General features: G+C 36.2%; 1 protein-coding gene across 5 annotated transcripts in view; it reads right to left on the bottom strand.

Annotated features, from left to right (window-relative positions):
* EPS15 (epidermal growth factor receptor pathway substrate 15) overlaps nucleotides 1–26,395 on the bottom strand; it is a 146,723-nt gene that overhangs the window by 101,723 nt on the left and 18,605 nt on the right. For all 5 annotated transcript variants that reach the window (XM_052638136.1, XM_052638137.1, XM_052638138.1 and 2 more), the window contains exons 2-8: nucleotides 12,946–12,987; nucleotides 9,451–9,540; nucleotides 8,508–8,555; nucleotides 5,582–5,677; nucleotides 3,901–3,966; nucleotides 2,632–2,757; nucleotides 638–697 (exon numbers count right to left, since the gene is read on the bottom strand). In XM_052638136.1, coding sequence (XP_052494096.1) covers nucleotides 638–697; nucleotides 2,632–2,757; nucleotides 3,901–3,966; nucleotides 5,582–5,677; nucleotides 8,508–8,555; nucleotides 9,451–9,540; nucleotides 12,946–12,987 — 528 coding nt within the window. The remainder of the gene's footprint in view (nucleotides 1–637; nucleotides 698–2,631; nucleotides 2,758–3,900; nucleotides 3,967–5,581; nucleotides 5,678–8,507; nucleotides 8,556–9,450; nucleotides 9,541–12,945; nucleotides 12,988–26,395) is intronic.

The raw sequence follows: 26,395 nt of genomic DNA, 5'->3' as shown, positions 1-26,395 counted from the left end.
AAAGAAACAACAATTTCTTAGCAAAATAAAGAGAGAAAATTTGAAGAGACTAATTTCCACATAAGACATTAAAGGGGGATTAGAGATTTATCATTCATGAGTTCACCATGAATGGGGGTTGAATTTCATGCAACCCTTAAGGAAGACATGAAAACAGCTCTCTGAAGAAGTAACTATCCATTTACTAAGGATAATATATCTTCAGATAAGATATCTGAACTTTCTCTGCTTCCATATATGAGGTAAAACTGTTGTATTATTCATGTTTTCCTTTAATGAAACAAATGTGAAAATTTGGGAGTATATTTGAAATAAAGACATTTCACAGCAGAAGTAGGCACTAAGATGCCTGGTCAAGTTGAGATTCAAAAGATTATACTCAGCATCTTTAGAGTGCATTATCCAAAGCATGTATTCTTACGTAGCTTAAAGTCAAATAAAATGAAGAGGGCAAAAACATTCACTCTCCATTATCCATTTGCTGAATAATATTTATTGACTATAAATTCTAGGTAAAAATCATACCATTAATTTTAAGAGAAATGTAGTTTTCCTCTAAAGATAAACAAAAATGGGAAATTTTCACTTGAGAAAACCATTAAGATATTTAAAATTTCAAAAGCATTAGGTTACTTACAACGGCAAACTCATCTCTGTCAAGCATTCCATCATGGTCAATATCACTCAATTCCCAAACCTTAAAAAGAAAAAAACCGGTTAAGATTAACATCATTTCATTTCATGTGCTAATTGTATATATCAAATATATATTTGGAGGAAAAAGTTTTTCCTAAACATTATAAAATCTATTTTTCTGAGAAATTTCAATTATGCCAAGCATCTTATTACATCACTAATAGAATTTCTGTAAAAAAAAGTTAATAATAATTCTTAATATCAAGTAGTTTTAAACAGAAATCACGTTGCAAATTTTTAAAGAAAATGTTTTGCTCCTCTCAACTAAGAAAACAATTATGTAACACAGTACTTTAAACAACTTTTTGATGCTTGAACTGTGGTGTTGGAGAAGACTCTTGCGAATCCTTTGGACTGCAAGGACATCAAACCAGTCAATCCTAAAGGAACTCAGTCCTCAATATTCATCGAAAGGACTGATGCTGAAGTTGAAGCTCTAATACTTTGGCCACCTGATGCAAAGAGCTGACTCACTGGAAAAGACCCTGATGCCGGGAAAGACTGAGGGCAGGAAGAGAAGGGGACGACAGACATGAGATAGTTGGATGGCATCATCAATTCAAAGGACATGAATTTGAGCAAGCTCAGAAGATGGTCAAGGACAGGAAAGCCTGGTGTGCTACACTCCATGGGGGTCACAAAGAGCTGGACAAAACTGAGCCACTGAACAACAACTTTAAACAACTACATTTTTTGAAAAACATCACCTCAGTTACTTCATGCAACAACTTCATGTGGTACTATAAAACCTATTTTAGACCCGAACCCGAGACTACATGACTTATCTAGGATCATGTACCTATTATTAAGTAACAGAATCAGTCTTCAATCTGAAGACTTCCAACCAAGTCCATTATTGTTTTCCCTATAACACAGAACTGCTAATTAACTGAAATACATATTCAATGAACATTGTATTATTAATCATTAGCCAACTAATGTCCAGAACATACAGAGAATAAACCTTAAAGAAAGAAAGAAAGGAAGTGAAGTCGCTCAGTCGTGTCTGACTCTTTGCGACCCCATGGACTGTAACCTAGTCAAAGCTACGGTTTTTCCAGTAGTCATATATGGATGTGAGAGTTGGACTATAAAGAAAGCTGAGCACCAAAGAATTGATGCTTTTGAACTGTGGTGTTGGAGAGGACTCTTGAGAGTCCCTTGGACTGCAAGGAGATCCAACCAGTCCATCCTAAAGGAGATCAGTCCTGGGTGTTCACTGGAAGGACTGATGCTGAAGTTGAAACTCCAATACTTTGGCCACCTCATGGGAAGAGTTGACTCACTGAAAAAGAAAAGACTCTGATGCTGGGAGGGATTAGGGGCAGGAGGAGAAGGGGATGACAGAGGATGAGATGGCTGCATGGCATCACCGACTCAATGGATGTGAGTCTGAGTGAACTCCGGGAGTTGGTGATGGACAGGGAGGCCTGGCATGCCGTGATTCACGGGGTCGCAAAGAGTCGGACACGACTGAGCGACTGAGCTGAACTGATAAAGGTCTTCATAACGTCAAAGAATTAGTCTTGCAAATATCTAGGAAAGAAATCTAGAAACCCAAGAAGAGAGTAGAATTTATGATTTCAGAGATGAAACTATTCCTTTAACCAGGCCCCAGGATACAGCCGTGGAGTAGAGGGAGATGCAGAATAATGATGGTCTCTGGAAATTAAATCAAGGAACTGGGAGGTCAGAGCTTACAACCCAAAGACAAAAGGCCTCACCTAGAGGATTATGACAGCTAATTTCAAACACTCATATTTTAGAGGGAATAACCAAAGAAAGAAAGAAACTGGCAAAGTGAGAGCACAAAAAATTCTGTAACACCACAACTTCAAAATAGGATCTATGTACTCTTTAACAGTGAGCTAAACTGTTCTGGTTTAAAGTAAAATTAAAATACATACAAGTTACACTTAGAATTTAATATCTTACTCTTCCAAGAATATCCACAGGTAACTTAGAGTTGAGCAACACTGGTTTCACTTTATCACCAGACAGAAATCCATTCACTGGGCATAAACTATCAAAAATTGCATCATATTTGGCCTTATCTTCAGGCTATAATATAAAAAAAGATCACAAGTTAAATAATGGGGAAAGGAACATAACTGCAGTTATAAACATTAAGTCCTCAAAGACTAGGCAACATTTTTAAAATGATCATTTAAAAAACATATTTCACTTTCATCCAAATATATTGTAGTAAATAGTAATTTAAAAGTTATTCCACTCAAAAGGTTAGAATCCTCTCCACTCCTTTTGTAACTGAAACATCATCTTTGTCTTTTCTACTGTTAAGTTAAAATCAGGGATTTTAAAATCAAAAGATCTCAGGGATCAAAGGACTTTGAGAAGAAGAGCATCTAGTCTAACCCTCTCAAACAGACCCAAAGCAAAGCAATAACTTCTGTAAGAACCAACAGCTGTTAGTGATATTCTGTGACATTCTAAACATGACATTAATTACATTTCAAACTCAATTTATTTTTATTTTAAAAAGAAATACTTGCCAAAGAAATAAACATCATTTCCCTCATTTTTTCCAAAGCAAGATATCTTTTTCCTATCAATAATAAGGTATTTCCTAAAATCCCTGTAAATTATCTGTATAACATAAAAACTAGCATTCATGATTTGCCAAGTCAAGACCAAATCCTTACACAACAGCACACAAGGCATACAAACCAAAATGGTTTTCTGACAATACTATACATTTATTACAGATTATTTGATCTACTATATTCTATTTTAAAACTACAATTTTTAAAACCTGATAAGATAGCTATAACCATTTTGGTGCTTCTAAATAACTATAAGGCAAAATACCCATTTCAGAAAAAGATTTCATAAAGAATTGTTTGTTTTAGAGTCATAAAGAGAATATTTAGTTAGGCAGAACTTTTCAAATAAGAAATAATACCAGTGGGGCAAACTACGTATTCATTAAATATTTTAATTAATACCAGATTATGACATCACCATTTTTAGTTTACACTACAACAGAAAGGAGATTAAGCCAATACAGTCAAAAAATGACTGACAAAGAATAACATCACTCTAGCAATTTCTCGTACCAGCATTTCCTTCACAGTAAAAAATGAAAGTCTAAAGCACCCTACAATACGTTTTGAAAGAAGGGGGAAAGGATTATGTACGTAAGAAGCAAAGTATGGTAAAACAATAGTCAAAAAGTTTACTTACTTTCACAGCCCATGGGAGCTCAGCTGCAGAGGTTCCACTGATTAGCAAAGGACTACTGGTATCATGCTAAAAAGGAAAATACAGCACACGAAGGGCTGAAATCCTCATATCAATAAAAAATGAAGAGGAAATCGTGTTTGGATTTAAACACTCAGACAAAATGCTGGATCTCAATATACAAAGGACACTATTTAACATTAACTCAAACTTTCACTGAAGTACAAATGAAACAAAAACTGAATTAGCTGTGTTAGCTGCATAAATGACTGTGGAGCACTAACTAAAACATGTTAAGTGTTATAGAATAAATCCTATTACACCTGAAATCAAAATAAAATGAAGATACAGTTACCTGAATGTAACAAAAATATTTATGGCCCTGTTAACTGATGACTTTTCCCCACAATATTTAAGGAAAGCAGACAGGGACAAGCACAACTTAAGATTTCTAAGTCACAAGTACGGGAACCTACCAATAGCATGTGCAAGTTATCATGTTTATCTGCGTGTAGAGAAGGCTATATTTGAAAATGTTTACTAACAGTATATAGTTAGGCAACAAATCCTTAAATAACCCTCTGACTCCACAATTAAACTCAGAAGTATAGAAATTCTCAAAACTGATGTTAAATTCATAATACTTAGAACAAATACTTTTAAAATACTGAATTTTAAAAACAAGAAGAGCTATGAAACTTGTGAAAAAAGCAGTAAGGTGGGGAGGACCAGCCCTATCAGATATAAATTATCAAATATGATCAATGAAACAACATGAGATCAACATACAGATAAACAGATCAGTGGATATAAACAGAAAAATCCAGAAAAAATAAATACATATGAGAATGTCATGATTAGGGTGGCATTTCAAGTAAGTATGGAAAAGACTGATTATTCAATAAACATGGTAGTCATCTTGAAGAAATGCAAATTTGAATCCATACACACCTTACATCAGGATTATTGTCAATGTGAACAAAGAAACCATAAAAAACAAATTCAAATAATTCATTTACATTAAATACAATATCTTCTTTATGGGAAAACAAATTACCAAAGTCAAAAGACAAATAGCAAACTGGGAAAAAATTTTTGCAATTCATATAGACAAACAACTGTTTCCCTAATATATGAAGAGCCTCTTGAACTCAATAAGAAAAGACCAATAACCAAAGAAAAACAGGCGAAAGTTATTAACAGACATCTCACATAAAGACAATGTAAATGGCCCATAAGCATGAGAAAAACTACCCAACTTCACTTTATAAAACCAAAAGGATAAATTAAGACTGCACTGGTCACCTATCAAATTTACAAGAAACAAAAGTTTGACAACAGTAAGCTAGAAAAAGTACACTCAACCAACTGCTGGTGGGACTATGAACTAAAACAACCACTATGGAAGACAAGTTATTATAAGTGAAAATTACAATGCAAAAACTTTTGAAACAGCAATTCCACATCTGAGAATTTATACATATATTTCTGCACATGCAGAGTGACAGATTCAAGATTTCTATTTATTGCAGCAGTTTTTAAATAATAAAAGACTGGAAACAAGCTGAAAGCATATCAATAGGAAGTTAAATAAATAAAAGTAAACAGGAGCAAGGAAATACTACTTTCTAATTATGTGGTATCAGTTTTTAAAACACAATTTAAATTTAAAAGCATTTCTTACAAATCTTGGTGGAGGAACAGCCAGGTTCAAACTACTTAGGGAAACCTCCAATCCATTCTGGGCACATGCCACAAGACGCAAAGCAACAAAGAATTCCTGAGAAAGAAAAGTATGACTGTTAAGAGCATTATGCATCTACCCATTCAACCATCCATCCATCTATCTACACATATATCTTCAATCTGAAAATATAAAACAATTCACAACTATTCCAAAATTTTTATGTCTCAGTGAATATAATAGCACACTTGCTTTAAAAAACAATTGCTCTAAATATAAGAGCTCTATGTACAAAGATATTCCTGATATAATAAACATCAAAAAATATTAATATAAATGAGAAAATAAACTGATATACACGATATGGGAAATATACCAAGATTAATAATCATGTTTCAAAGAATATTTAATGATGGTAAGAAATGATTTTTATCACTTAAGAAAAAGAATCTTAGAAAAAAGTCTAAAAGAAAATAAATAAAAGGTTATCAAAAGTCATATCTGGATTTAAGATTATAAATTTTGACACTAGAATAATCATTCAAATGATTCAGTCACTGTTATTCCAGAAAAGCTACAAAGAATAACTAGGCAACACCTGAAACAATTATGTAACTGCTTGACTTCAAAATACTTATAAATCTCTCCCAAAAGTCCTTCGATTTTTGGCATTAGAAGCTTTAGTTCAAAATTTAATTAGTAAGTGGGAAGACACTGAAGCAACTTGTTTTCAGCTGATCTCAGTTAAAATCAAGTCTCAGAATAGGCATAACAAAAACTTTTTACTCCAGTCATGATTACTTACAATTTGTCAATACTCTAGGTACAGCTGCTGATTCTCAAATCTCCTGTTCTCACCTACAACTTCCTTACTCAATTCATAACCTGCTCCTAGAAACTTGCGGGTTGTCTGTTCATACAGTATTTCGTCTTCACTAATAAATGTCTTGGAAAAATGCTATTTCAAGATCTCCCCTCCTCTTTTCATTCACCACCTAAGCTTCTATGCAATTTGACTTCAACTCCCACCATTAGCCAGAGAAACAACTGTCACAAATTCACAGCTACAAAATGCAACAGACTCTCAAAAAAACAGAAAAAACCTCAACCTACTTGTTCTTTTGGCAGCCTGGACAGTATGATCTTCCCTGAAGCTCTCCTCTACTAGCACAACTTCATAAAGCTGTCTGAGTTCCTCTCTGACCTTCCAAGTATCTTCTGTTGGAGTCCTGTCTCCTCCCATCCTTTAAATCCTGAACTCTAAATAACCCTTTTTCTCTTGTCATTCTGCATGAGAATCAATTCTCTTAGATAATCAAGTCCACATCCCTGATAGTATGGATGGGTTCTGAAGTGAAATGATACTGCACTGAATTCTAGTTCTACTACTTGTTATGAGGCCTTAGCCAAGTTAAAAAAAAAAAACAAAAAAACCTCTTTAAAAGGGGGGCTAATTCCTTACAATGTACTGTAAGGAACAAAATTAAAAACCACATTATAGGAAGAAAGCACTATCACTTTTGGCTCATAGAAACTCAGTAAGTATTGGGTTATGTCCTTAATTTCATATGTTAATTCAAAAATCTATTCCTCCAATGCAAACATCAAAGTTTAACTGCAGATCCATAAATCCCGCCACCTGGATATAACAAAGGCAACTCAAACTAAACATCCGAAGACTAGGAGAAGCAATGAAGAATTTATTTTACTGTTAAGTTCCTGAAGACAGGGATCACATTCCATCACATTTACTTCTGTATCTCCAATGCCTGGCTCAAAACAGGTACTCAACAAATAATCTGCTAAGTCTAGAGCACCCTGGATGCTCACATGAATTTAGTTTTCCAATGTCTCCAAGGCATCAAATCGGCTCTTCTGGCCAGGGGGTCCAATGAGGACCACAATCTAGCCTTGGAATCTTAAATAAGAGACTGGGTATTCTGACCCCTCATCTAATTTCTCCATCCTTTTTTCTCAGTCAGCTTCAGTTATCCCTATAGGGGGAATTAACTTTGAGTAGTAGTGCTCAGCCAATGTATCAGCATGTAGCAAGCTTTGAATTTAATCCTGTAGAACTCTGAAATCTATCTCCAACAAGTGAAACTTAATTTAAAGTACTCTAATGGTGCCTAATACCCACAACCACTTTCACATATTTCTGGCCCAAGACTGACTTCTGGCCTGTAAACCATTTTTTGGTTTATATGTTAGCAATAAAACTAGACCAGAATACACCATACTTAGATTTGATTAGCCAAGATCTTCCCTTCAAATGTATAAGGCAATACCATCTTAACACATAAATAATAAAATCCACTTTTATTTATAACCCTGAACACATAAGAAACTTAGTAAGATACAAAGAGTAAAGTCTCCCTGAATAACTAAGAAAAATAAATCCCATGTTATTATTTGAATGTATCCCCCAAAATCCGTATGTTGAAAGCTAAACTCCCCAAAACAATGGCAGAGCCTCTGGGAAGTACTTAGACCATTAGGATAGGGCCCTTATAAATGGGCCTAGTGCCTTACAAAAGAGGGTTGAAAGAAATTACTAGCACATTCTGCCATGTAAGGATAAAGAAAAAGTCTGCAATCTAGAAGAAAGTTCTCACTAGAATCATGCTGGCAATTTATCTCAGACTTCCAGCCTCCAGAACTGTGAGCAATAAATTTTCGCTGTTTGTGGTATTTTGTTATAGCAGCCCAAACTGACACTCCAGATCTAATGTCACCAAACTCTAATCTTTGGGAACTAGGTACTTTAATGTCTAGTGATTGGAAGCATTTTCTTTATTATAACACTTGTCCTTGCAAAACCCTAATTTTGCAAAAATGAATTTTTAGTTTAAAAATACAAAAAACTGCTGGCTATTTTTTATTCTGAATCACTCAAAAATTGCTCATGTCAGGCTCCGAATCTTACTTGTTTGTTCAGGATACCTTTCCCATCTGTGTCAGCTAAATCCCAGATCTGAAATTTAGAAGAAAAGAAAAGTATCAATCTATATTTAAAACAAAAATCATCTTACAGATAAATAAAATTCCTGCAATTGACAACCTCATGCTCTTTGGTAGTCAGATTTAAGAACTGTAGAATTAAAAGCAGAAAGAAACTTTGACGATCACTTAGTGTAACCTTACACAAAGATATTAAGGTCCAATGAGGTTAAGTGACTTACTCATGAACATCCAAGACATCAGGGAAAGAAATGAAGCCCAGGTTCTAACTTCCAGTCCAATGACTTTTTCATTGACCCAACCCAGGTTCTAAGTCCAGTGCTCTTTCTACTAGAATATGCTACCTTGATTTTAGATCCTTATTAAGATGATATTCTTTCTTATGGGTAAGCTGAAATAGCTAATGTTTATTTGTGAATAATAAAATTATTAATGATTATTTTTCAGGGTTGAATACATATCAATATCATACATAAGGATTTATAAGGACATCAAGCCAAGAGAGGGACTTTCTACCTCTCTGTAGTCTTTCCTAAGCCTCTCATCTCCTACTCTATTTACCACATACTCAACACAGTTAAGAGACAGTTTTAATAGAGGAAGCAGGGAAATAGCCAATTCTGAGTGGGTGGCAAGGTTCCCAGTCTGCACTGTCTCTCTCCACAACACTCAAATGTACTATTACTTCCTCATTTCATTCTAAAAAGTAATTTGTTTTCTAAAAATCTAAAAAACACCATATTTTTCAAGATGATAAATCACTACATCAGAAATTCCCTTTGGATTACTGTAACTGCTTTCATGACTCAGTTCTAAGTTTCTTGAGATGTCTTTTGAATTTTATCCAATTTATCTATACTAATAAATATTCATTATATCTAGTTATGGATACAATGAACAAATACTACCTTTCCGAGTATCAGGTCTGGAAGTCCTGATTTTTTTAGGAATACAGCAGCATCAGAAGCCAATACCCTTCCAGTATTGCCCGTATCAACCTGAAAAAATACAAACCATAAACTGACAAAAAACATAAAGACAAAATTAGGATTATTTACCTGCATTCCTCCCTATGATTTGAGAACCGAGTTTTTCAAAAAGAGAGCAGGAATCCTCTCATTAACAAAGGCCATGTAATATTCAGTTCAGTTCAGTTCAGTCACTCAGTCATGTCCGACTCTTTGCAACCCCATGGACTGCAGCACGCCAGGCCTCCCTGTCTATCACCAACCCCCGCAGTTTACTCAAACTCATGTCCATTGAGTTGGTGAGGCCATCCAACCATTTCATCCTCTGTCGTCCCTTTCTCCTCCTGCCTTCAATCTTTCCCAGCATCAGGTATAATGCAATACTGGAGACCCATATGAGAAGAGTACCATCTAGAGAGCACTGTCCATCTACAATGTGTTTTTTATCATGTCCATTACACAAATGATAAAACTGGAGCTCGGGGAATTCCCTGGCAAACCAGTGGCTAGGACTTGGCGCTTTCATTTCTGGGGCCTGGATTCAGTGCCTGGTCAGGGAACTAAGATCCCATAAGATTCCACAAGCTATGCAGCATGGCCAAACCAAAAACAAAAACACCCTGAAGCTCAGAGGATGTCAAACAAATTAGTGGAGTCATGATATTAACATATATCTTCTAATTCCAAGTCTTCTATAGGTGCCATTTAAATTTCAATAAACTTGAATGGCAATAGAGAAAAAGAGCAATAATTTCTGGAGAGGTCTTCTGATAAATGTAAATAGCTGCACAGTTATCTGGTGGGTTTTTTTTTAATATCTTTAAATAATTAACTTCTGCTTTTATACTTACTCTTAAGAAACTGCAACACTTTTTAAAAAAATCAAAGCAATATCAGTTCTAAAACTAGCAGTGATTCTATTATAAACTTTAAGTAACATTTAAAAAACTGCTAAGTTCCTAAAGCACATTAAGGGAAACACATCATTTTAACTGATGGGGACTTTCCTTTAAGACAGAATGAGGTCACCAAAAACAGAAAAACAGTTCAAAAAAAAAAAAAATGACGACTCTCACTTCTGTAGAGAATTCCTAAAGTAAAGTTCTATTTGTAAAAAATGAAAAGTAAATTTTAAAAAGTCATGGGAAGAGTAACATGATACTGGGATATTTGTGAGCTGGCTGTTTTTCCACTGTATGGCAAAACCAATACATTATTGTAAAGTAATTAACCTCCAATTAAAATAAATAAATTTATATTAAAAAAAAGAATTAAAAGATTAAGTTTACTAAATCATATACAAAGCATTCCAGACAGACCAAACCTGGCAAAGAAGCAAAAGAGAAATCCTTTCTTTCAAGTGCTAGAACATGGGTTAAATCAGACACTCAGCAAACAGGAAAGAATTGCCCAACCCACATTTTGGGTAACAAAGAAGAACAAAAACAGTTAGGAAATCAGCCTCTAGAATTCTCCACAACTCTTTTCTTTGCCTACTCTCTGACAAGGGTTGGAAAAGAAAAGAAACATCTCTCTCCCCAGATAGCCCAAAAACAGAGGCACTGAGGGGAAACACTGACCAAACTCTGAAGAAATACTTATGCACTCTATTCCAGTAAACAATTTTACTATCTTCCATCCTTTTGGCTACTATAATAATTAAACATAGCCATTCAGTCTTTGTCATCTACAGGCAGTTTCTGTCTGCCTAAAGGCTCTGCCATAAGCTACAAGGCACCTCTTCAACAAAGGAAGAGTCTCAGAGCCTCATGGAAAGAACAATACCACATACTCTGAACTATTAACACTTTAAAACATAGACTGTTGGGTAAAGACTTCTAGGCTGACATCACTTAGGCAACTTTCAAACTATACTGATAGACCAAGTCAAAATTCCAGGACTCTGCATACTGGAAGTAGATATATCTCATGAAAGCAAACTCCTAACCCAAGATGCAGGAGAACACAAATTACACAGAGCTGAATGAAGTGTTATGGAAAACTCAATTAGGATTTTTTATGTGCCGCACTGCTGGTATTATTTTTACTATTCTATTTTCTAATGGATACGTGGAAAAGCCCTTTCTTACTAAATTATCCCTCAATTTAGCAGGTGCTGCTTTGGTAAACTGAATGAAATACTTCTCAATGGTATCTGTTTCTTCACTGACCCTTCAGAAATCAAAAACCTTTAATGAATGTCCTTATCTTTTATGGCCATATAGTTATAAAGCTAAATAACAATTTGTTCTCCTTTTTATCAGGATATAGTTGAGTAAACCAATTATACAAAAACAAGGCCATATTTGAAATGATTCTCTTTCCTTCAGATAGAACAAGACACTATTAAGGATCAGGGACTGACTTTACGTAGAGCCCAAGTCTACCAGGCCCCCACATGAAGACCAGCCTGCTACATGGTTTGTAAGATCCCAAGTGTCTCAAGCACTAAAGCAAGGTTACTCAGAAGGCCAGGAACCTTAGCAGATATGGGAAATCCCAAGATGAGGTAAATTCACTCAAATTTACATGTACTGCAATGTGAAATAAGAAGTGAATTTCTAAAGTTTGGATCTTAGTCTCAAAATAGAAGAATATAACGAAAGTTTTAAGCAGAAACTTATTACCTGGCCTTAGAAGTTGTTAAATAATAAGTATACAGCTTTAGGCTTGCAAGTCACACAAGACCTATAGCGGTTCATTAAAACTTGCTGCATTTATGTAGACAATAGGATCAAACATAATGAGACCAGCCTTTTCAGTAATCATGATCAGAAGGTGAAGAAATTATAAAGAAAAATGATTTGATATTTGGAAATGGGCAAATAATACCGTCTATGCTTTCAGAAGATTATCTGATCTATGGTTTGTACCTTTGACTTCTATGAACTAAGCTATTTATTCTATACTCTGTAGGGGTAGAGGTTAAATTATATAAAACTGATAGCAATGCAAATGATTCCTATCCATACCAAAGAAATTAATTTTCTCTGATGGAGAATATAAATCTCTGTAACTCATATTCCCATTTTTACATCTCACTAGTTCTCTCAATAATTAATGAGTTGAAAAAAATCTTTAATACGTGTTCATTTTATATTTATATGAGTGTTAAGGCTTCAACTTCATGAAAATTAAACTCTAAAACATCTTTAAAATAACATAAAAGTAATTTCTAAATAACTTATAAATTAATTCAAATGTTTGTATCTGGATGAATATATCTAATGCTACATGGATTTTTAAGACAGATATTTAAGACAAGTGTTTGGTCTTAATTATCTTTCCTTAATTTTTCTGAAAACCTGTTAAACACACTAATCAAAGTGGGAGATTCAAGCACAAGAAAATGAAAACAAGAAATGTCAAATTTATTCAGCTGGCTGAATACAATCAGGAGTTGAAAGTATATTCTATAAAAAACAATCATCTTACCTGTCTATAGTATTTTTCATAAAGAGGATTTCCACTTGATAACTAAAATAAATAAATAATTAGAAATTAAATGCTATTCAATGACTTTTATTAATATAATTACATTCATTCAACAGATACATGAAATAAAGATAAATACAATTAATATATCCATGATTTCAAAAAATTCAATTTTGTTTCTTTTGGGAGAAAGGGAGAGTAAATAAAGGCAGCCATGTAGATTACCAAGAATTAGGTAGACAAGAAACAAAACAGGAATTTTAAAACTGTTTTTGATATCAGAACTCTTCCTCTCATAAAATTTTACTCAGAAACTCAACATTTAACAAATTATGGTGAAATGATTTGGTTTAAAAGCAACTGAGAAGCCCAAAACCTTAAGAGTTCATCCTCTGCCCAAGTCCCCAAAGTACCAATGAACACAAAAAACCACTTCAATAAAATAATCAAGTGAATATACAAACTAATGAACCAAAAAAAAATGACATTAATATTAGATCTGAAATGCTTGTAGGCAGGGAGTGGTGTTCAAGTCACATGTGTGTGTGGCTCACTCAGCCATGTCCAACTCTTTGCAACTCCATGGACTATACCCACCAGGCTCCTCTGTCCATGAAATTTTCCAGGCAAGAACCTTCCCAACCCAGAGATGGAACCTGCGTTTCTTGTACTGGCAGGCAGATTCTTTACCACTGTACCACCTGGGAAGTCCACTCAATTCATAATACAGTCTAAACGGTTCCTTGGTCAGCTGATGAACAGATATATTATCTCATCTGAAAGGCAGCTGAGAAGTATCAACATTTGAAGGCCCAGGTTCACTTGTACACGAATGTGTTTAACAGTGTTCTGGAATTGGAAAGGAAATACAGGAAGGTTTCATGAGGGTAACACCAGTGCAGAAATCTGAGGTATAGGGGAGTACAGGAGACGGTGATTCTATACAAAGGGATAAATGCAATCAACAGAAATCTCAGTTACATTTGTCGAGAATAGTAAGGAGTTCTAAGTGGTAATAAGGACTAGAGATAAGATTATAAGGGGTCCCCAACCACATTCTGGGAGAAGGCAATGGCACCCCACTCCAGTACTCTTGCCTGAAGAATCCCATGGATGGAGGAGCCTGGTAGGCTGCAGTCCATGGGGTCGCGAAGAGTTGGAAACAACTGAGCGACTTTACTTTCACTTTTCACTTTCATGCACTGGAGAAGGAAATGGCAACCCACTCCAGAGTTCTTGCCTGGAGAATCCCAGGGACGGGGAAGCCTCATGGGCTGCCGTCTATGGGACTGCACAGAGTCGGACACGACTGAAGTGACTTAGCAGTAGCAACCACATTCTGGTCCTTGGCCTATTACAACCTAGGCTGCACAGTAGGTGGTGGGGGGCAGGCAAGGGAGCAAAATTTCATCTGTATTTGTAATCACTCTAGTAGCAGGAAAACATGCTCAAGGGTCCTTCTAATTCGGCATTATGGTGAGTTGTATTATTACTTTATTATATAACACAATGTAATAATAATAAAGTTCACAATAAATAAATGTACTTCAATCATCCCAAAACTGTCCCCCCACCCCCCACTCAACCCCTCAATCCATGGAAAAATTGTCTTCCATGAAACTGGTCCCTGCTGCCAAAAAAGTCAGGGACTGTTGTTACAGAAGACAAGTGATGAAGGGCTTCACCTCCCATGGTAAAAGTAAAGAAAATAACGATGGAAAAGAGGACACGCTCAAGCACCTAATACTAGTTAATGCTAATTAACTACGTGATTATTTGTGCATGAAGAGGGAAAGTAGGATGACATGCAGAGGGTTACTTAGGACAAAATTTTAATGACCCTGTAGAAGACCTAAACACCGGCAATGATGAAAAAGAAGGGTTTGGTTTGAAGAAAAACAGGACTTATTAAGTAGATGAAGAGACAGGAGAAGCTTAGAAAGAAATACAAAGATAAACAGGGGAAAAGATCTTCAAGCATCAAAGTTGGGCCTATAGTCTTAATGGGCACAAAACTAGATTAAGACCAACATGTACTCAGTGCCCACTCTGAGAACACATTATACTAAGTGCTTTATAAATACTACCACACTTAATCCTTGTGAGTCATATATTATCTTCCCAGTAAGTAAATAAAGAAACGTCGTGTGAAAGTTAGTTTTACTTGTCTAATTGGTGAGGCAAGAGTACCCTGTTGTTTGGTCAATTTTTTTTTAGATGTGATTAACATTTAAAGCCATAAAGCAGATTATCCTCCATAATGTGGGGAGGTCTCATCCAAGCAGTTGAAAGTCCTAAGAGAGAAAGACTGATCTCCCCAAAGGAAGAAGTAATTCTGCCTGGAGATCACCTTCAGACACAACGGCAACATCAACTCTCCCCTCAGTCTCCAACAGGCCCTGCAGATTTAGGTCTTGCCAACATCCACAAAAACATGAGCCAATTCTTTAAAATTAATTGGTCAGTGTGAGTGTCTGTCCTACTGGTTGTTTCTCTGAGAACCCTAACACACCAAGTTTCAGAGAAGTTACTTGTCCAAGCTTTTAAATGGCAGAGTCTGGACTTAAATTCAGGTCTGTCCTACTCTAAGCACCATACTCTTTCACATTACCAAGCTGTTTCTCAAATGCCCTGGTTTGCTCAGGAAAGTACTATCTCTTGTCTCAACATCCCATGTGGTTTACCACTTGTCTCACAGTTTTCACTTCCTGGAATGAAGTATATTTCATTAATCACTATATTAAAATAAACCAAGATGAATTTAGAACACCTCTACTGTATTCATCTATTTTCTGGCCAAGCTAACAGTGTCTAAGTGTTCTAACCACTTGAACAAGTGATGAAATTGTAAAAAGGACCAGTGGTAATTCCACCTTTCCCCTGACTCTTCAGAGATAAAACATTAACACCTTTTCAGGGACACCATGCAGAAGACAGAGAAAAGTATCCTCAGACACAAGCAACCATGGACAGCTAACTCTTTACATCCTTTTGAGACAGTAGAAGAAATATCTGACGCTGGTGCTCCTGCTAACACAGTCAGTACAGTGAGATGTGCGATGACCTGCAACATGCACCAGGCCGCTAGCCAGCGAAGTAAGTGAGAAATTACAGGTGAGGTACAAATGAAGTATGTGTGAGGAGTCAATAGTCTAAAACCTAAAGGTGGTTTTGTCATTTATTGTATGGTATAATTCTAGAACTGTTTATTTTGTTGCTTGACAATCTTTATTATCACCTGATAAATCCTTTCAAGAACAATGAGCTAAAGAGAAGAAATTATACGTTTAATACAAAATTATGTACTAAAATTTTTCTAGAAAATGGATAGATAATTTGGATAAAACTTCTGAGGCTACTTCTATTTATCATGGCACTCTAGTGGCATCAGTATTAATGAGTTAGCTGCAAATGCCAAAACTTACAAATGTTTACATACATCCACAGTTAAAATTTTAAGGATAAAAAATGGTATTGAAAACAAAACAAAAATATACTTAAACACGGAAATATGTGTTCCCTACTTGCAACCTGTCATCAGATTTTAAAGGCTAGAATCTTTCAAAGACTTTATAATCCCAACCTAACTGTCTCACTACTGAATCTTTTTGAAGGCAAGTCCTCTAATGATTGGTTGCATATTGTTCAAAATCAGTGGGAAATCTTTAATCAAAGACTAAAGTTCAATGAAAGAAAGATTAAAAAAAAAAAACTTCAGCTATTGAAGCTTTTAGAAAACACAATTATTAGAAAGAAAATTTGCCAAGGCACTGAAACATCCCTCAAAAGCAATGTTAAGTACCGAACAAACTGAATGAGTTCAAACAGAATATGAGATTTAATTAAAGCAATGAATTCTAGAAGTTCCATCAAAAGTCTTCCTATTTTTAACTATATAAATTTATATTCTGTACTAGAATGAAATTAAATAGGAGAGTACGATTTTACAGCATCTAAATTTTAAAGAAACATGTAGAATAATGATTACATATCTGTTTCTAAAAACATATTAGAGACAGATACATCTAAGAAGCTGGCAAAAAAATATGACTATTACCCAGAATAACTATCCTGCTTTTGTTTCTATTCTCATAATCAATGTCAGTTCAGTTCAGTCACTCAGTCGTGTCCAACTCTTTGTGACCCCATGGACTGTAGCACACCAGGCTTCCCTGTCCATCACCAACTCCATGAGTTTGCATCGAGTTGGTGACGCCATCCAACCATCTCATCCTCTGTCCTCTCCTTCTCCTCCTGCCTTCAGTCTTGCCCAGCATCAGGGTCTTGAGTCAGTTCTTCACATCAGGTGGCCAAGGTATTGGAGTTTCAGCTTCAGCATCAGTCCTTCCAATGAATATTCAGAACTGATTTCCTTCAGGGTAGACTGGTTGGATCTCCTTGCAGTCCAAGGGACTCTCAAGAGTCTTCTCCAACACCACAGTTCAAAAGCATCCATTCTTCGGAACTCAGCTTTCTTTATGGTCCAACTCTCACAGCCATACACGACTACTGAAAAAACCACAGCTTTAACTAGACGCACCTTTGTTGGCAAGGTAATGTCTCTGCTTTTTAATATGCTGTCTAGGTTGGTCATAGCTTTTCTTCCAAGAAGCAAGCACCTTTTAATTTCATGGCTGCAGTCACCACCTGCAGTGATTTTGGAGCCCCCCAAAATAAAGTCTGTCACTGTTTCCATTGTTCCCCCATCTATTTGCCATGAAGTGATGGGACTGAATGCCACGATCTTATTTTTTTTAATGTTGAGTTCTAAGCCAACTTTTTCACTCTCCTTTCACTTTCATCAAAAGGCTCTTTAGTTCTTCTTCACTTTCTACCATAAGGGTGGTGTCATCTGTGTATCTGAGTAAAGACTATTTTGTTGTACTATAAAACAAATATTTTATAAACTTTTATTTTTGAAAACAGACAGAACTATTTTACTGATTATATTACATTTCAGTATAATAAAACCATTTTGATGGCAAAAAAAATTTCACAAAACTTTAAATACTTGTAATGTCCCTTTCATCTCAAACATGTCCCAGTATGAAAAAAAAAGTATATATTCAGCCTACTCCCAAAGAAATGTATAAATACTCTGCTATAGAAAAGGGCTTCATTGCTTACTACATAAATACATTTGAGAAGGCATTAGCTCCATAAGTGATTAAGTACATTCTGTGCTGATCAACTATACTAAAACATTACAGCTAAGTGAGAATGGAGAAAAGTCATCCAAATTGCCAATTCACTCATCAAGTAAGATGATCAAAGAGTGTGTTTGGTGCATCTTGGTAAAATCGTCTTTTTCTTTTTAACTGAAATATGATCATTTTAGATTTTAAAAAAATCACATAGATACAACACACATAATGAATGCATAGAGAAAAATTTTGAAAGGCATAGCTAAACCGGCAACAGTGATGACCTCTGGATAATGGAATTACAAATGATTTTTACATTCCTCTTTATACTACTCTGTGCTCTCTGAAAATATTTTTTATAATAAGCACTTCCTTAATTTTATAGAACAAAACAATTAAGATATTTTTAGCTTAGGAAAAAATGTAAAATCCAAAAATGTGCCATCAGTATGCAAAATTATATATGAATACTTAGTAACTAAATTAATTTCTAAAAGAAAACTTTTAAACTAAAGTTATCAAAAGTCAAAACCTGACTTAATTTCTAATATTATTATAATTTGAAGCAATCATTTATTCATTGGCTAGGTCATAAACATGCATCATTTTTCACAAAGTAAAATATTCATAAATATCTGAAGAATCCCTTCTAAAGAGTCAACATTATTTATTACTACTCTGAAAAAAATCTTAAGGGCTTGAAAATAAGACATTAGAAGTCAACAGAATGTTTTAAAAAAAGAAAAAAACCCTCACATAGGCTTAAATTCAAAGCCTATTTCACTACTTCTCAGGTAGACCATGAACAATTTATCTCCTCTTTGAAAACCCTGCCCACTTATCTGTAAAGTGCTAATAATATCTATTCTTCATAGGTTCCCAATTAAACTAATTGAATTAAAAAGAGATGGCTAACTGCTCCCTAATATCCTTTACTCTTTTCTTTCTTTAATAATACCCCTAAACCTTACTCAAACATGCGGACACCTACTGAAACGTACATTTCTCATCTTTTGCAATCTCGGTTTCTCTCAATGAAATGTGAAAGGAAATAACTTGCCCAGCTCTCAGGTTGTACACCTACAGGGAAGGAGAATGTCTTCTACCTCCCAGCTGTTTCTTCCAGCTGTCCAGAAGGTAGATATGGCTGTGAAACGTGGACGATCTACCCAGACTGTGAGATGGAAAACATGGTTGAAAATAAAAAGAGCAACAGAAAAAAAGGGTCTATGTCTCTGACACTATCATGAAGCTGCCATATCAGCCCTCTAGTACTTATCTTACTTGGACAGTTACTTGAGAGAGGTAAATTCTCTCCTGTTTAAGCTACTGAGATTTTGGCTTGAACCAGTATCCTAACTAATGCAACGAAAACCAAAAAAAGGGAAAAAAAACAAATTTTACTAAGAAAAAAGTTGTTATAAAACTGCTATATCATCCTAAAATCTGGTAGGTTGTATTATAATTCTCCTTTATTCTCCTCTTACAAGAATATTCACTGCAGATGGTGATTGCAGCCATGAAATTAAAAGACACTTACTCCTTGGAAGGAAAGTTATGACCGACCCAGACAGCATATTAAAAAGCAGAGACATTACTTTGCCAACAAAGGTCTATCTAGTCAAGGCTATCGTTTTTCCAGTGGTCATGTATGGATGTTAGAGTTGGACTATAAAGAAAGCTGAGCACAGAAGAGTTGATGCTTTTGAACTGTGGTGTTGCAGAAGACTCTTGAGAGTCCCTTGGACTGCAAGGAGATCCAACCAGTCCATCCTAAAGGAAATCAGTCCTGGGTGTTCACTGGTAGGACTGATATTGAAGCTGAAACTCCAATATTTTGGCCACCTGATGCAAAAAGCTGACTCATTGGAATAAGACCCTGATGTTGGGAAAGATTGAGGGCAGGAGGAGAAGGGGACGACAGAGATGGTTGGATGGCATCACCGACTCAATGGACATGGGTTTGGGTGGACTCCAGGAGTTGGTGATGGACAGGGAGGCCTGGCATGCTGCAGTTCACGGGGTCACAAAGAGTCGGACACAACTGAGCGACTGAGCTGAACAAGAATATTAACAGCCCTGCCTGTTGCCATGTGACTTACAGTGCCTCTCTGTGAGTACCCTACTACTGGCTTGGCCATGTGACTTACTCTGGCCAATGAAATATGAGGAAGTTCCAGTTACAGGTGGAATTTTTAAGGGCTACTGTGTGTTTCCACCAGCTCTTGCTCTTTTCTCTCTGCCAAGAGAATAGTAAGTCATGAAGAGGGGGTGCTCCTTCGGCCTGGATCCTGAAAGGAAAGAGAATCATGGAATAGTACAATAGCTGACTATGGGGGAACCTGTAACCTTCCAATTTGTTGTTGCTGTTCAGTCTCTCAGTCGTATCCAACTCTCTGTGACCCCATGGACTGCAGCACACCAGGCCTCCCTGTCCTTCACCATCTCCCAGAGCTTGTTCAAACTCATGTCCATTGAACTGGTGATGCCATCCAACCATCTCATCCTCTGTCCTCTCCTCCTCCTCCTTGTCTTCACTCTTTCCCAGTATCAGGGTCTTTTCCAGTGAGTCAGTTCTTATCAGGTAGCCAAAGGATTGGAGCTTTGCATCAGCTTCATCATCAGTCCTTCTAATGAATATTCAGGATTGATTTCCTTTAGGATGGACTGGTTGGATCTCCTTGCAGTCCAAGGGACTCTCAAGAGTCTTCTCCAACACCACAGTTCAAGAGCATCATTTCTTCAGCGCTCAGCAGTTCAACTCTGACATCCATACATGACTGCTGGAAAAACCACAGCTTTGACTATACGGACAGTTGCAGGCAAAGTACCACTTAAAATCTTTTTATTTTTATTCTCTATAAAAATTTAAGTAATGATTAACAATTTAGTACTCGTGAACATTTTCTAAAAGTGTGATAAAGCACATGATTTTCTGAGTAACTTGCCATGCAAGTATATTTGACATATTAACACAAAAAATTTCAGTTATTCTTAATTCAGCCATCTAATTAATACTCCATTTTCAAGAGATCTGAGGAATCAGAAGGAGAACTAAGCCCTACATCCTTTCAACTACTCCACCACAACCACTACCACCACCCCTCAAATAATGGAACAGCTACTCCTACAACCAAAGTACCCAATCAACACAACCAGAAGAGCATGTGCTTTTACACAGCTATGTTCACATGTGACCGACTTGCAGGGAAGGAGACTAAAACCTTCTGAAGACTCGTGACGTCTTTTTTAAAAGACTTATGCATTTCACAATATAAAGGAAAATAGGCTGGAAACAAACAGTAAAAGGAAGAGGACAAGAATTTTAAAAAAAACAGCAATAGTGATCAACAGCAATCCAAACTGACAAAGGAAATAGCAATCAGAAGCTGTCTGAAGAGTCGAAACCAAGTTCAGTAAAAAAGAAATTAAAAAGGAGCTGGGTATAGAGGGTGGATAGAAGCAAGTCATCTGAGCAGTCCTCACTTTAGAGCTGGCGGGGAGGGGCCCAAGAAAACACAAGCAGCCATCCCAGCAGTTCCCGTAGAGAATATACAGTATAAACCCTCAATTCTGTTATTCATAACTCATTTAATAATTTAATAAACATGGATTGGAGACCTTTTAGAGACAGAACAATAGGTTTAGGTACCTGGGGTTACAAAAACTATATAGGACCTCTGCCCTCAAAACTGCTCCCTTTTGCAATGCTCTCTTCTGCAAACATCTCATGTTTGTTCCATAACAAATCATTATAAATTGATGAGTCAGCTAGCAAAGACCTAGGAGCACTCTAAGAAGAGTATTCTAAAAAAAGTTTTCAAAATCTGAATCTAAGAATACATCTGCTTTGGAGATTATCAGAAATAAAAGATTACGGGGACTTTAAGTAGACAAAAGAATTTCAAGAGAGAGTACAGCTATATACTACTGAAAAACAATGGATTATTAAGAGACCATACCAGCAACTCAAACCAGTAAAGGAGTAACTTTTGTCAAATCCAATTCAACCTGACCCAAAAATCTGGGTGGCAGAGTGACAAAGAATGAATACAAAGACCAGTTTTGGGTCTGTCATCAGAAGACAGGGAGTCCTACATACACTATTCTAGCCAGCCCCAAATAAACAGAAAGAGGAGAGGCATTATCTTTAAGCACGAATGATACGTGAATTTATAAAAATTCAAGTAAGGAACAAGTGAAACAAAATAATCACTTCCTGCACTTGTACAGCACTTTACCTTCTACAAAGGACATTCACAGCCTCATCTCTCATGTCCTTTTTCTACACGTCTGGGCAACCAGATGATCACATCAATCCCCCTGGTTCAAATACTGCACTTAAGTTGGTGAATATTGTATCTTTAGTTCTGACCTCATCTCTGAACTCTAAACTTATATACCATCTACTTTATATCTCCACTTGGATATCTCCCAAACATCTAACAAAACTTGTATATTTTTTTTCACCAAGAATCTTTTCCTCTCCTACCACTAACCACGTATGCACAAGCCAAATAATCTGTCAGCATGTCCCTCATTCTCAATTTTACAATCTATCATATGCAAATACTATGAACTCTAATTCCAAAACATACATTGAACTCATCCACCTCTCTCTGTAGTGCAGTTCATATATCATCTTGACTATTAGAACATTTAATCCATCCCCTCACACAGACTGCAGAGTATGTAAATATAAATAAGAACATAACATTCTTCTGTTTAAACCCCTCCATGGCTTCTCATTTGAGAAAAAATTAAATCTAAACTCCTTACCAGGGCTTTGAGTCCCTGCATGATTCAGCTTCTACTCACCTCTCCAGATACACTTAGGGCCACTAACTTTACGGATATTTCAGTTCTTCTAAAAGAGCAAGCTCTGTCTCAACTCAGTCTTTCCACATGTCATTCCTTGTTCCTGAAAACATAGGTGGTGTCTTCAATTTTTTTAGGACTCAGCTTAAATGTTATCCACTCAGAGTCCTATACGGATCATCATAAAATAGGCCCTTTTAAAATTTTCTACTTCAGCTTTGCTTGTTTCCTTCAGAGACCTGTTACATACTGTTTTTATTTTGTCTGTTTGTTTTTTCATTATTTTTGCCCTCACTATAACGTTTGCTCCATGAGAGGAGAAAATCACACCTATCTTATTTCACCATCAAATCCACAATACCTACATATGAAAGTCCTCAAAAAATATGAAGTTTATGAGCTGAATAAATTATTATTTGTGCAATTCCTTCTTGCAGTACATTCTCAAATACTGCTGGGAGTATAAATTATTTCACATTTATTCATAACCTAATACTTGCCAAAGACTGAGACAGGCATCCTGATGAATTACACAGTCCTTGTTCTCAAGGGCTTTACTAGTCTAGTACAGCAAGAAAAAAGTAAGCAAGTCCCTTTTTCCTCAACTTCTGAGAATGTTCTCTCTACCTCCCTACATCCTCTCCTGAAGAGAAAAGCCAGCCTTTTCTCAGAATGCTACTTCCAACCCCCTGCTCTAACTGAAACAATCTCTTACCTCCCTTGAAGCCCTCTCAAATGGCTGCTGTCCAGTTTTAACCTCCTGACTATCTCAGGTTCCAGAAATGGGATTAAAACCCTCTGCTTCCCTGTGAAGCTTGTCCACATTGTCTTTGTTTTTAAAACAAAGACCAAATAAAACTCTGCTCTCTTGAGGTGTTTCCTTTTCAGCAAAATTACTATCTCCCTTTCCTTATCACTGCTATATTTTAACCTCCTGGTTTTCTCTACCTCACTCACCTGAGGCTATGGCACATGACTCATTGTATTCTTCTCCACCCTAAACCTCCATCAACTGGATGACTTCACCATAAACTTGGATAGCCCATCCAACAACTTGGATTTTTACTTCCTTGATGCCCTTAACACCAATCGTCTCTTCAAAACAGAGTTTTACAAAGTACCACCAATGTGGATATATTATGGCCCAGTCATCCTGTTACTCCCTTAGTAACCTCACTCCTGGCTCTTCTACCTTTATCCAAACTGCTCTATATTCCAAACCACTATTTCAAGCATCTTGTTCTCCAACCATAACCTTCTCTTTCAAGTGATCTTCCTTTGACCTTTGTAAGACTTCTTATCCTTGGACCCTTTCTGTGACCTATCAGACTAAACCATCTCTTTGCTTTATGTCCCTCATCATTCAGTTTATAGCCTATGGTGCATCATTTCAATAATCCTCTTGTCAATAATCTAAATTCTCTTGTTCTCTTTTAGAACACACAAGTACAGCAAAACTCCAAACCTGGATGAACCCAACTATCCTCCTTCTTTGAGGCTGAGCCTAAAAAGTCATTCAACAGGACAGATTGGTATAACTATAAATTCATGACCACTGCATTAGTTTGCTAGGGCTGCCATAATGAAGTACCAAAAACTGAGTGGCTGTGGAGAACAGAAATTTATTGTCTCACAGTCTGGAAGCCAGAAGTCCAAAACAAGATGCTGGCAGGGCCAAACTCCCTCTGAAGGTACTAGGGAAGGATCGGCTCTAGGCTTCTCTCCTATTTCTGGTAGTTCCTTGGCATGTGGCAGCTTAAGTCCAACCTCCACATGACATTCTGCCTACATGTGTGTCTGTGTCAAAATTTCTCCTTTTGATGTAGACATCAGTGATTTTGGATCAGCAGCCCACTCTATTCCTTTATGACCTCCTCTTAAATAATTACATTCATAATGACTCTATTTCCAAGTAAAGTCATACTTGGAAAGTACTTTCTGAAGTACTGAGGGGTTCGGATTTCAACATATAAATTGGGGGGGGCCACAATTCAACCCATAACAATCAGTAACCTCAAATTTTTCTGCCAAACATACTCTTCAACCCACTTTCCATAATGACCATTCCAAGAAGATATGTGACTTTACTCCAACCAGAGAAAATCACAGTTCCTCTGTGGGAGCTACCAGAAGAGAGGCCCTCTTTTCCACCACTTGGAGTTACAAAGTGTATAAACCTGAAGCTTTTAGTGCTTATTTTAGTGCTATAATGGGAAAGCCTACCTGAGACTGGAGGCAAGATATGAAAGGAAAACTGAGTAGTGGTATCACTGTGACCCTAATACATCTGAAGCCAGCTCTACTCTTAGACCTATCAGTTAGATAAGCTAACATACTTCCTTTCCACTCAAGAGAGAATTACCATTCCATGCAGTTGCCACTTGCACGAAAGTGTTCTGATGTAAGAATGAATAAAACTGGCTAATAAAGTGAGTTTTATACTTCTTGACTGGTATTTGGAGCCACAGAGATCCAACCAAAGAATATAAATCAACAGAAATGCTTGCCAATCCCTTACATATTACAGACCTAACATTTTCAAAAGTATATCCACACAGCCTTTTTTTTTATCTCAAGCATAACTTGAAATAAACACCATTTACTAAATAAGTTTCTTAAAATGAATTAAGAAACATTTTTTTGCATGTTTATTAGTTGTTCCATTTCTCATTTCCAAAACAGCAAAGAATTTGGTAAAAAGAATTTTCATCAATGTAATAACTTATAAAATAGGAGAGGGCAAACTCTCAAGAGTTTACTGTCGATATCCAATTGGGTGGGATATTTAATAGGCCAGAACTAATAGATTTGATTAGTAGAGCTGACCTGTACTAAGTTGAAGGTAAACAAGCATGCTAAAATTTAATACAGTCAAATAAGAGTAGATTAGATAGGGAAAAAAAATATAAGCTTTGCACAAATGAGACAAAAAAATTTTTTCACAGTTAATGGAGCTCCAAGAGAACCAAAAGAATCAGCAATGAAATGCTGCTTTTAAAAAAGGCAAGTTAGGGACTTCCCAGGTAGTCCAGTGGTTAGGACTTACTTCCAATGCAGGGGGCATTAGTTCGATTCCTGGTCAGGGAACAAATCCCACATGTCATGCAGTGTGGCCAAAAAATAATAAAATGTTTTTTAAATGCAAGTTAAATTATCAAGTACAGACTTAAATACACAACATTTTAAAATCATATATGTACAAACATTGTCGTTTTACAGCTTCACAGTAAATAACATATACTAAATCCTTTTTGAGCATTTCCTATACAACAGGTACTAGTCTTAACCACTTTACCCACTGAGTTCATTTAAACTGACAAGGCACATAAAATTATATCCATTTTACAGATGAGGAAAATGAGACATTAATAAGTTGAATAACTGACTCAAATGCACATACCTATTTAAGAGTTTGGAGAAGGAAATGGCAACCCACTCCAGTACTCTTGCCTGGAAAATTCCATGGACAGAGGAGCCTGGTAGGCTAC

Source organism: Budorcas taxicolor, chromosome 3 (genome assembly GCF_023091745.1).
Source record: "Budorcas taxicolor isolate Tak-1 chromosome 3, Takin1.1, whole genome shotgun sequence".
NCBI classification, from domain to species: Eukaryota; Metazoa; Chordata; class Mammalia; order Artiodactyla; family Bovidae; genus Budorcas; species Budorcas taxicolor.
The sequence above is the reverse complement of the archived record's forward strand: the minus strand, read 5'-3'. Positions and strand labels throughout refer to the sequence as shown.